The sequence below is a fragment of the Gadus chalcogrammus genome, chromosome 21, assembly GCF_026213295.1.
Source record: "Gadus chalcogrammus isolate NIFS_2021 chromosome 21, NIFS_Gcha_1.0, whole genome shotgun sequence".
NCBI lineage: Eukaryota > Metazoa > Chordata > Actinopteri > Gadiformes > Gadidae > Gadus > Gadus chalcogrammus.
In genome coordinates, this window is record NC_079432.1 from 1,717,700 (window position 1) to 1,730,006 (window position 12,307).

Sequence of the window (12,307 nt, forward strand, 5' to 3'; positions counted from 1 at the left end):
GGGGTCAGGGGTCAGGGGTCAGGGGTCGGGGGGGTGAGGGTGCCTGGGCAGCCCGTCTCCCCCGCTGGCTCTCAGAGACAGATGGTGTCTGACACGCAGGCAGACGACAAGGGCATGCAGATTATATATCTATGGCAACCAGACCTGGTGGATGTATCCATGGCAACCAGGACCGGATGATGTGTCCAAGGTAACGAGGAGTGGACGATGTGTCCGTGGAAAACACTGACGCGTCCATGGCAATCAGGACCGGATGATGTGTCCATGGTAACGGGGAGCGGATGATGTGTCCGTGGAAACCACCCACGTGTCCATGGCAACCAGGAGTGGATGATGTCGTCATGGCAACCAGGACCCAGAGTTTAAGGAAGAAGAGAAGTGCATCAGGACCTTCTGACTTGATTTTAATGAATCCCCCCCCCCCACCCACTCTCCCCGATGATAAAGGAGGAAAAAGGAGTTTGTTCTGTTCCAAGATATTAAAAATATAACGTTTCCACGGCGCCATGTGAAGACGCCCGTGGCGTATTCGGTTTGAGGCGTGATCAAACGGAGAACATGAAGGGAGGACGACACCAGACATTCATAATTCACCTCTCAGCTCCTCATCCCAGTCCCTCGTTACCCTGATCCAAGGTGCTGATCCCGGGTTCCACGGGGTCTGATTAAGGGTTCTAAAGCTACTGAAGGTTCCCATGGAGGGTTCCTCTGGTCTGAAGTCCTGAATGGACTCTAATGTTCTGATGGAGGGCTCTGGGTTCTACACACCAGCGGTAAGAGCCCGTTGGTTCTAGCAGCTGGCGTTTAGAACCAGTGGTCCATCGAGGCGGAGAGGAGCCCAGAGGAACATAGAGGGGGTGAGGGCTGCCAGAGGGGTTCTGTGAGGACCACCTGGATCACCTGAGGCTCGTTAACACCAGCAGGACCACGTCTGACTCCGTCCAATCACACGCTACATCCCTTCACTCCATTAGTCGTGTCTGCCCGGAGTAGATCGAGTGGCCCTTCTGCGGAGGTCTCCGGCGGGCTCTCTGGTGTCTCCGACGCGACCTCCGGACTATTCTGGGATGGCTGAGGGGCAAGATGATCCGCCGGCGGTACCGGAGCCCGGAGCCGGGAGCTCTGGGTTCCGCCCGGCTCCGGGGGGAGTGAGATCTGCTTTGGGAACGTCTCGTGTGTCCAAACTCATTCCCTCGGAACTAGTGGATACCTTCCCAACGTTCCCACCGTACTATTTATACTGGTCTCCTCCTGTGGGGATGAGTGAGTGGGTTAGTGGAATCAGTCTGATGCTGTTGAGTGTGAGCACATGAGGAGTGTTCTGAACACATGATTCACAGTGTTGCAGCCGGGGAGGATCAATACCCAAAACCTGCTGATCAATACTACTGATCAGCTGATCTGGCAGTACTGATAGATCAATTCACCAATACAATTATGCAAGACTACTACTAATAATAATATATAATTAATGCAATTCATTTAATTTAATTGATTCGACTCTCCCTCTCCTGTTGAGGCATGCAGTTGAAGCTCACTTCACCTTCTGAGATAACTGCGTAACATACACACACACACACACACACACACACACACACCACACACACACACACACACACACACACACACACACACACACACACACACACACACACACACACACACACACACACACACACACTCACGTTAAAGGAACGTCTTTGAAGTCCAGCAGAAGGGGCTTCTCTTCTCATGAACTATTCATGTAAGAGTGTGTGTGTGTGTGTGTGTGTGTGTGTGTGTGTGTGTGTGTGTGTGTGTGTGTGTGTGTGTGTGTGTGTGTGTGTTGTGTGTGTGTGTGTGTGTGTGTGTGTGGTGTGTGTGTATGCCTGTGTGTGCGTGCGTGCGTGCGTGTGTGTGTGTCCTAGGGGTGCAGAAAAGAGGTGGAGCTGTGAAGAAAGAGAGAGAGGGCACATAACAAGGTGAGAGAGCGAGGGGGGGGGGGAGAGAGACGCTGGATCACTGCCAGTGTTTCCGAGCAACAGTAGAAGGAATTCTCTCATCCCAGTGGAGTGTACCCCTCTCTCTCTCTCTCTCTCGCTCTCTCTCTCTCTCTCTCTCTCTCTCTCTCTCATTCCACTAGAGTGTACCCTGCACGCCCCCTCTCTCTCTCTCTCTCTCTCTCTCTCTCTCTCTCTCTCTCTCCCTCTCCCTCTCTCCCTCTCCCTCTCTCTCTCTCGCTCCTTCCACTAGAGTGTACCCTGCACGCCCCCTCTCTCTCTCTCTCTCCCTATCTCTCTCTCAGCCTGGCTTCAGTAGGGGAGGGGAAACAGAGCAGAACGGAGAGAGTGAGAGAGGCAGGGAGAGCGAGAGAGTGAGAGAGAGAGAGAGAGAGAGAGAGAGAGAGACAGAGAGAGAGAGAGAGGGAGAGGGAGAGGGAGAGGGAGAGGGAGAGGGAGAGAGAGCGAGAGAGAGAGAGAGAGAGAGGGAGAGAGAGGGAGAGGGAGAGGAGATGGAGAGGGAGAGTTAGGATTGAGAGGGAGAGGGAGAGGGAGAGAGAGCAGGAGCCAGTGAGTGGAATGACAGGATATTGCAGAGTCTGAGAGGAGAGAGGAGAGAGAGAGGGGAGAGCGCTGCCGGAGAGGAGGAGGTTTTCTCAGTTGGAGGAGAGGAGATGATGAAGCCGGTGGTCAGAGCGCGGTGCGGGTGGGGGGGCTGACGGGGTGGTGTTGACGGATCAGGGGGGGCCGGTGACAGCGGGTTCTGGGGACAGGAGTCGGTTGGAAGGCGAGGCGTTCGGGGCCGCGGCTGAACTTCAGCGTTCCCGTTCTCTCCGGACGCGCTCCGGCTCTCCGGACTTCCGGACGTTCGCCACGTGGGTCCGGACTCGCGGAGCCCGGCCCGGCGCGGCGGGGGGGCGTGGGGGGGGCGTGGCTTCACACACGCCGGTGTGTGTGTGTGTGTGTGTGGGGGGGGGGTAGCCGGGGGGGGTCCATGGAGCGCGGCGGCAGTTCTCCGGGGGGCTCTGGGCGGCGATGAGGGACAGCAGGGGGGGGGCGAGGCGTGGAGAGGGTCTTCATGCAGCAGAACCAGGAGCACAGGATGGACCCCCAGGAGCTGTGAGTAGAACCACGCTGAGGAGCAGCGGACGGACGCTGGGGGGGGGGGCACACATAGACCCCCTGTCTGTCTGCCTGTCTGCCTGTCTGACTGACTGTCTCTCTGCTTGTCCCTCTGTATGTCTCTCGGTCTGCCTGTCTGTCTGTCTGTCTGTCTGTCTGTCTTCCAGTCCGTCTGCCTGTCTGACTGACTGTCTCTCTGTCTGTCTGTCTGCCTGTCTGTCTCTCTGTCTGTCTGTCTGTCTTCCAGTCCGTCTGCCTGTCTGTCTCTGCTTGCCCTCCTTCCTCTGTCTCTGTCTCTGTCTCTCTGTCTCTCTCTCTGTCTCTCTGTCTGTCTGTCTGTCTGTCTGTCTGTCTGTCTGTCTGTCTGTCTCTCTCTCTCTCTCTCTGTCGGTCTCTGGGTGAAAGGTTGTTTTCTTCTGAACCTCAGGTTAGAAGTGTATGATTGTTTACGAGTGTATTTGATTGTGTATGTGCATTTGTGAGTGTATATGAATGCGTGTGCGTGTGCTCGTCATTATGTGTATATGTGTGTGTGTGTGTGTGTGGGGGTGTCTGTGTGTATGCGATTGTGTACGTGTATATGTGTTTGTATATGTATGCGTGTGATAATGCGTGTGCATGTGATTGTGTGTGTGTATTTTGTGTATGTGTGTGTGTGTGTGTGTGTGTGTGTGTGTGTGTGTGTGTGTGTGTGTGTGTGTGTGTGTGTGTGTGTGTGTGTGTGTGTGTTTGTGTGTGTCTGTGTGTGTGTGTGTGTGGTGCTGGACCAGACAGTGCCACCCTGCGGTGGAGTGGGCAGGATTAGAGAGAGTCTGTTTCAATGTTGTTCTCAGACACAAACACAACACACACACACACACACACACACACACACACACACACACACACATCAAACACACACACACTTACACAACCCACAACGCAGACACACACACAACAACACACAGAGACACACACACAAAATCAGACACACACAAACACACACACACAAACACAAACAGACAGACACACGCACGCGCAAAATCCCACACACACTAGCACTGTTATCTCTCTGCTCAAGCGAAACCCACAGCTTTCCATCATGCTGTACATCCCTCTAAAACACACACACATACACACACACGCACACATCCAAACTGCCGTATTTCCCGGTTCAGCTCTGTCAGTCAACAACTCAGTCAACATTCAAACGACACCTCTGATTGGCCAATCCCGGTCTAGCCAATCAGAGTCCATCATAGCCACGGTCTCAGCCTGCCCTGCTGTGTGTGTGTTGTGTGTGTCTCTGTGTGTCCTTCGGTGTGTTGTTGTGTGTGTGTGTCTCTGTGTGTCCTACTGTGTGTTGTTCTGTGTGTGTGTGTGCGTGCAGTACGATGTGTGTGTTTCCGCAGTACGCCTTATGTAGTTCAGTACCTGGGGTTTTCTGCATAATATTCCTCTGAAACCAGTTTGTCAGAACGCTGACCTAAAAACAGGGGAAATGATTCTGCCACCAAACTTTAAATCAGACAGCTGTGTGTGTGTGTGTGTGTGTGTGTGTGTGTGTGTGTGTGTGTGTGTGTGTGTGTGTGTGTGTGTGTGGTGTGTGTGTGCGTGTGTGTGTGTGTGTGTCTCTCTCTGAAGCGGTGAACTCCTCACCCCTTGCTGTAGAACAGGTAACCTGGAGGAACAGAGCTCACTATTTGTCTGGAAAATAAAACGACTGAACTGTGAAGACGGTGACAGCCGGAGTGTTTGACATCAGAGGGAGCGAACGACACGTAGCACGGGGCTCCCAGGGGGACAGGAACCCCCAACCCACGCACTGTCAGTGCCTTGCTCTATAGGTTGAGTTTCACAGGGAATGGAACCGCTAACCCACGTGTGTCAGTGTCAGTGCCTTGCTCTACAGGTTGCGATAGCTACACAGACGGTCTATATTAACACAACAATTAGATGCTCATATCCAAAGAGACTGACAGCTCTCCCTCCCGCTCTCTCTCTCTCTCTCTCTCTCTCTCTCTCCCCCCCTCTCTCTCACTCTCTCTCTCCCTCTCTCCCTCTCTCCCCCCCCCCCCTCTCTCTCTCTCCATCCCCCCCCCCCTCTCTCTCATCCCCCACCCCTTTCCCTCTTTCCCTCTCTCTCTCTCTCCCCCCCTCTCCTCTCTCTCTCTCCCCCCCCCCCCTCTCTCTCTCAGGGCGGGCCCAGAGGCTCAGTCTGTCCAGGAGGAGGCGGGGGTCTTCGGACCCCGAGGCCCCGGGGCCCCTGCTCTACACGGGGGGGTTCAGCGGGGCCCTGAAGCTGTCCCCCCCCGCCGTGCCCCCCGGCCTGCTGCGGGCGGGGGCAAAGGTCACCGACAGCCCCGGGATGGGCAAGGTAAGGCCGTCGCCATGCCGACCCATCGCCGGGGGCAACCTGCACATCTAGACCTCCTGTCTGCTCTACCTTCATCTAGACCTCCTGTCTGCTCCACCTTCATCTAGACCTCCTGTCTGCTCCACCTTCATCTAGACCTCCTGTCTGCTCCACCTTCATCTAGACCTGTCTGCTCCACCTTCATCTAGACCTCCTGTCTGCTCCACCTTCATCTAGACCTCCTGTCTGCTCCACCTTCATCTAGACCTCCTGTCTGCTCCACCTTCATCTAGACCTCCTGTCTGCTCCACCTTCATCTAGACCTCCTGTCTGCTCCACCTTCATCTAGACCTCCTGTCTGCTCCACCTTCATCTAGCCCTCCTGTCTGCTCCACCTTCGTCTACCAGAGGAAAGACCTCACATCAAGAGGCACACCACCGCTGGTTCAGTCACTGCCAGTGTGCGTGTGTGTCTGTGCACGTGTGTCTGTGCACGCGCTTGAGACAACACCACAGGCCCGACCCTTTGAGTCTTCCTCAGAGAGACTTGCTCAGCGAAGCATCGGGAAGCAAACCAGCGCGCTCCGCGGTCTGCAGAGCTGCTGCTGCCGTCAGAGCCGGGGATTCTATTATAAAGTAAAGCGGACAACTTTTACCCTCGGAGACTTGAGGGACAGGGGATCGGGCTGCGATAAGTTAAGTTAAGATGTCGAGGTGTCCCTGAGCGAGACGCCTCACCCTCAATGCGACTAACGGGTCGGCTGTCGCCCTTGCAGGGCCGACTCCGCCGTCAGCGTGTGAACCGTTCCAGGGCGCCGTGGATAAAAGCGTCCGCTAAAAGGCCCTAAATGTAAATAATCTCATTGTGTGATGCCCAGGTCGACTGAGGACGTTCGGGATCAAACCCAGAACCTTTCCCCTGGAGTCGAACACCTCCTCCACCACTAGCCTGTCCTCCGTGGCAGACACGCCCCCCCCCCCCCGGGTGAAGGCAGGCTGATAGTGGGGCACGAGGGCCTAATGGGACGCGTCTTCCAGGGAGCACGGGGCTGTAATGAGGCTGGGAGTCCTTCTGAATGCAGAGCAGCTCCTTCTGCAGCGCTGCACTCGACGCCTGCAGCCGTGGTCCAGCACTGGTCTAATACCGGCCCTGACGTCCTATACTGGTCCTATACTGGGACCTGGAGTCCAATACTGGGTCTACTAGGCCCTTATGTCCTATACCGGGACCTGAAGTTCTATAGTGGGCCCCATTTCATAAAACTCATCACTTATCTTCTATTTGCTTCTAACGAAAGGTCCTTTACATAGACCCTCCCACCCACCCACTAGAGCGTTCACACTGGTCGGCCTGCCTGTCCGTCACTCATCAGCAGGCTGCTACAGGCGGGCCTGGGGAGGCATGAGACCGGGACGGGGATGAAGGGATTAACACAGACCGTTTAACTGAAGCCCCAGAGCAACCTGGGAGGACTGCGTTGTCCAGGTTACCACAGCCCATAGTAACATGAAGTGGGTTTAAAGTATAACAGTCCCTGGTAGGCCGTGTGTATTCTTTCACAAATACAGCCCTCCCTCTCTCTCTCTCCCTCTCTCCCTCTTTCCTCTCTCTCTCTCTCTCTCTCTCTCTCTCTCTCTCTCTCTCTCTCTCTTTCTCTCCCTCTCTCTCCCTCTCTCTTTCTCTCCCTCTCTCTCCCTCTCTCTCATATCCATCCCTCCCTCCCTCACCCTCCCTCCCTTCCTCCCTCTCTCCCCCTCTCCTTCCTCTCCTCCCTCTCCCTCCCTGCCTCCCTCCCCCTCTCCTTCCCTCCCTCCCTCCCTCCTCCTCCCTCTCCCTCCTCTCCCCCTCCCTCCCTCTCTCTCTCTCTCTCCCTCCTCTCTCTCTCCCTCCTCTCCCCCTCTCCCCCTCCCTCCCTCCCTCCCTCCCAGTCTTAGCTGGAGGCTCATGTTGTAGTGGTTTGTTTGGAGGTGCTCTCACTACAGAACGTGTGTTGAATTAAACCAGCGGACCGTCCGTGTGTCGCCGTCCTCTCAGCGACAGCAGAGCCACTTCACTCTCCGCAACAAGGGCCAGATGGATTGTGGGTTGCCGGAGTCAACCAATCAGAGCGTCTGATATCTCCCCTCCATTGTTTTCTGCCCATGGCCCACGCAAGGCAGCCCTGTTCAAAGCCCCGCCCCCCCTGTTCAAAGCCCCGCCCCCCCGGTTCAGAGCCCCACCCCCCCTGTTCGGAGCCCCGCCCCCATGTCCGGAGCCCCGCCCATAAGGCGATTTATTAACCTGCAGATCCCCTCCCCCCCCTCATTCAGCGCAGAACCGTAACAAAGACTCACAATAACTAGCCCTCTTTTATTAAAGACTTTTTAATTTATTATTAATGTACGCACTTATAATATGTTGTACGTCTGGGCACTTACACAGAGTGCTTAGCATTGTGTAGCGTCTTATCCTTGCTATCTTGTTGTCTACGGGTAAAGGGTTAACCTAGTGATGGTTAGTGCTTGGCACTTGGTTCTATGAACATCCTCACTGTACCGACAGAGATATATTGTTGTTTCTCTCTCTTCTGGCAAATGCACTTATTGTAAGTCGCTTTGGATAAAAGCATCTGCTAAATGCCCTGAATGTTAATGTATTAAAGCTCATTAAGGCTCATGAATGACAGTCTGAGAGACGGTCCCCAGCCGTTCTCTAAAGCTAAAGCGAGCGGCTGCAGCGTCAGACAGCCCTAGCAAGGTGATCCAAGCTATCAGCCGCCACTAGTGGTTAGCCGCGCGCCACAAGGTCGGGGGTGAGCGTCTGTTTCATCTCACCGCTGACTTACAGGTCATCCCACGCTCGGTTGCCCGTGGCGACAGATCGTTTTAAAAACTGCTGCGGCCTCAGATTGTTATTGGCTCTAAACCAAACGCCTGTTCAGCGCCTCTCAGCTGGACACCCTGAAAACCAATAACCCCTCGCTAGGTCCGTTAACAAACTGTTTACCAGTTGATTGAGTGACTGGCACTCCATTATTTGGCAGTCGTTAAGCTAAGCATTAGGTGCTAAACCAGGTGTCACTTGCTCAAATATTCACCAGATGCTATGCTAGGGGTCAGTGGCTAAGCTAGTTGACATTTGCTATGCTAAGTGCAAGATGCTAAGCTAGGTATCACTTGCTCAGATATATTCACAACATGCTATGCTAGGCATCAGATACTAAGCTAGGCACCCGGGCCAACCGCCCGGGCCGCAGGAGACTCTGATGATGCGGCAGAACGGAGCCGCAGGTTCAATTCCCTGAACCGGTTCTAACGAGCCTCCCTGTCGCCCGGCCGCAGGTCAAGGTGATGGTCCGTCTCTGCTCGGTGCCGGGCGAGGCCCCGGACCCCACGTCCTACCTGAAGGTGGACGTCCGCAAGAAGCAGCTGACCCTGTGTGAGACGGGGGGCCCCAGCCAGCCGGGGGGCCCGGGCCAGCCCAGGGAGCCCCCTGCCAGGCGAGCCTCCGCCCCTGCTCCAAAGACGTTCGCCTTCGATGCCGTCTTCTCCCAGGATGCGTCTCAGGTGAGACGTCTCAGACTCCACGGGGTCTACAACGGAGGAGGGCAGTGTGAGGAACCCGGGCACAGCTAGAGGAGTCTCACCACAGCACAAAAACACACTCTACTGGGGATTAGTCCATCAAACGTTGCCTTCTGTAGGAACCTCAGATTAATAATTCACATTTAGTAAATTATTACTTACGCTAACATCAGACCAGTTACGTTACAACTTTATTAATCCCCCGTAGGAGAAATTAGATAGTTAATTAGTTAATGATCCATCTCAGAAGACACAAGGTCACATGCGGAGTGTTCTCTCGCACCATTGGCTGACGGTGTTCTGTCGTGTGCTCTGATAGGCCGAGGTGTGTTCGGGGAGCGTTGCCGAGGTCATCCAGTCGGTGGTGAACGGCGCCGACGGCTGCATCTTCTGCTTCGGACACGCGAACCTGGGTACGACCTCTGACCCGGAATACGTACAACCCCTGACCTCTGACCCTGAATATGTACAACCCCTGACCCCTGACCTTGAATACATGCAACGTTTTCATTCCAATAACCTCCGCTCTCTGCCCCGCCCCCTCAAGGTAAGACCTACACCCTGATTGGTCGGGACTGCTCCACCCAGAGCCTGGGCGTGGCCCCCACAGCCATCTCCTGGCTGTTCAGGGTGATGGAGGAGCGGAGGGAGAAGGCCGGAGGCCGGTTCTCCGTCTCCGTGTCGGCGGTGGAGATCTGCGGCCGGGAGGAGACGCTGAGCGACCTCCTGACTCACTGCTACTCCTCCTCCTCCTCCTCCTCCTCCTCCTCCTCGGAGCACCTCCTCCCCCACGAGGAGCAGCGCAGGCCAGGGGTGGTCCTCCAGGAAGACCCCCTCTGCGGCTCCAAGGTGAGGAGACGGCAGGAGGAGGCGGTGGAGGAGGAGGAGGAGGATCTAGAGGAGGAGGAGGAGTCAGTTCTAGAAGAGGAGGTGTATGATATCCTAGAGGTTCTGGTCTCTAATTCTTGTCCTTGATGCAGAAGACCGACCAGCTAATCCCCACCTCCTTCTCCTCATCCTCCTCCTTCTCCCCCTCCTCCCCCTCCTCCTCCTTCTCCTCATCCTCCTCCTCCTTCTCCTCCTCTGCTTCTCCCCCTCCTCCTCCCTCTCCCCCTCCTCCCCCTCCTCCTCCTTCTCCTCCTCCTCCTCCTCCTCCTCCTCCTCCCCCTCCTCCTCCCTCTCCCCCTCCTCCTCCCCCTCCTCCTCCTTCTCCTTCTCCTCCTCCTCCTCCTCCTCCTCCTGCTCCTCCTCCTCCTCCTGCTCCTCCCCCTCCTCCTCTTCTCCTCCTCTTCCTCCTCCTCCTGCTCCTCCTGCTGCTCCTCCTCCTCCTCCTCCTCCTCCTCCTCCTCCTCCTCCTCCTGCTCCTCCTCCTCCTCCTCCTCCTCCTCCTCCTGCTCCTCCTCCTCCCCCTCCTCCTCCTCCTCCTCCCCCCCCTCCCCCTCCTCCCTCTCCTCCTCCTCCTCCTCCTCCTCCTCCTCCCCCTCCTCCCCCCCCTCCTCAGCTCCAGAACCAGCGGGAGCTGCTCTCCTCCTCGGCGGAGCAGGCCGCCTTCTTCCTGGACGCGGCGCTGGCGGCCCGCAGCTCCAGCAGGGGGCGCTGCGACGAGGCCACCCGCAGGAACGCCCACTTCCTGTTCACCCTCACCGTGCACCAGCAGCGGCCGGAGAAGAGCGCCAAGACCGCAGGTGTTCAACCTTCACTACGCCTCCTATTGTAACGAGAGGCTGGTCAGCGCAGGAGGCTTATCGGTCTGTTCAGATCGACAAAGACGTTTAGTTCTTACAGTATATTTTTATTTAGCGAATGCGAAGTCCATTAGCCAAGCAGTGGCCTCATGATCTGCTGTATGAAGGGCGACAAGTCCTCCTTTAAGTCTTTGTAGAGGGCGTGCCTCAATGATGTGATGCACACTGTGGGGTTGGGCTTCTAATGCTAATGAAGGATGTAAACGCCGCAGGGACATGCAGCAGCTCCTCGGGGTCTGGTGACGAACACAAATGAGCAAATGTTTCCTGTAGACCTACCAGACTGACTCTTGACATGACCTCATGTTGATGACTGGTCTCTGTCCGTCCCTCTCCCATCTCTCCCCTTGTCGGTCTCTCTCCATCTCTCCCCCTGTCGGTCTCTCTCTGGTCTCTTTCTGGTCTCTCTCTGGTCTCTTTCTGGTCTCTCTCTGGTCTCTCTCCGGTCTCTTTCCATCTTTCCCCTTGTTGGTCTCTCTCTGATTTCCTTCTGGTCTCTCTCCGGTCTCTTTATTGTCTCTCTCTTGTCTCTCTCCATCTCTCCTCCTGTCGGTCTCTCTATGGTCTCTTTTTTGGTCTCTCTCTGGTCTCTCTCTGGTCTCCTTCTGGTCTCTCTCCGGTCTCTTTCTGGTCTCTATCTGGTCTCTCTCCGGTCTCTCTCCATCTATCCCCTTGTTGGTCTCTCTCTGATCTCCTTCTGGTCTCTTTCTGGTCTCTTTCTGGTCTCTCTCCGGTCTCTTTCTTGTCTCTCTCTGGTCTCTCGCTGGTCTCTCTCTTCTCGCTCAGTGACTGCAGGTCGGAGTCGTCTTCACCTCCTGGACCTGGGGAGCTGTGAGAGCTGTGTGGGAGGAGGAGGAGGAGGAGGAGGAGGAGGAGGAGGAGCAGGAGGAGGAGGAGGAGGAGGAACTCAGTGTCTGTCTCTGTCCGCGCTGGGGAATGTGATCCTGGCTCTGGTCAACGGGGCCAAACACGTCCCCTACAGGTACGGGAACACACAGGATAACGTTATCACTGTCACATGTCATTAATGTGATCACGTCACATGTCATTAATGTGATCATTGCACAAGTTATTAATGTTTTAATTTCTGACGTTATTAATGTCAGATGTCACGGCAGCAGAATTACAGTCCAGTAAAAGTCTCAGAAACAGCTAAAACATTTTAAATAAGATGTCCCATATCTTATCTCAGATCTGATCCTCACTCAACTCAACAAACCGTCAATACAAACCAAGGTTGCTACGCATTATTGCTCCAAGGCTTCAGGGCGGCAGAGGAATGAGGGGATGAATCCCGGTCCCCAGGCGGGAGGTAGATCTGAACCACAGATATCAACAGTAGATATTAACAGCAGACACAGAGAGCTGTTCACCCGGCTGCCCTCTCTCTGCGGGTCTCTGAGCACCTCATCACTCCGCGGCCCTGGACAGATCAATACCCGGCCAGCCTGTAATCGGACCAGGCCGGGCTTGTCATTTGCCGCGGTCTGGGTCTGAACCACAGAGCGGCATGCTGTGGAGTACGGCCTATATTAGTGCCTCTGGCTCTACGGTCGGGGGAC

The 12,307-nt window shown here is 55.5% G+C and overlaps 1 protein-coding gene across 1 annotated transcript in view; it reads left to right on the plus strand.

Annotated features, from left to right (window-relative positions):
* Window positions 1–3,057: 3,057 nt before the first annotated feature.
* The window catches only part of LOC130374861 (kinesin-like protein KIF26A), an 18,778-nt gene continuing 9,528 nt past the window's right edge, over window positions 3,058–12,307 (plus strand). Inside the window, exons 1-8 of the mRNA XM_056581838.1 lie at window positions 3,058–3,098; window positions 4,752–4,756; window positions 5,279–5,457; window positions 8,758–8,982; window positions 9,320–9,413; window positions 9,548–9,849; window positions 10,502–10,685; window positions 11,532–11,727. Of these exons, the coding sequence (XP_056437813.1) occupies window positions 3,058–3,098; window positions 4,752–4,756; window positions 5,279–5,457; window positions 8,758–8,982; window positions 9,320–9,413; window positions 9,548–9,849; window positions 10,502–10,685; window positions 11,532–11,727 (1,226 nt within the window). The remainder of the gene's footprint in view (window positions 3,099–4,751; window positions 4,757–5,278; window positions 5,458–8,757; window positions 8,983–9,319; window positions 9,414–9,547; window positions 9,850–10,501; window positions 10,686–11,531; window positions 11,728–12,307) is intronic.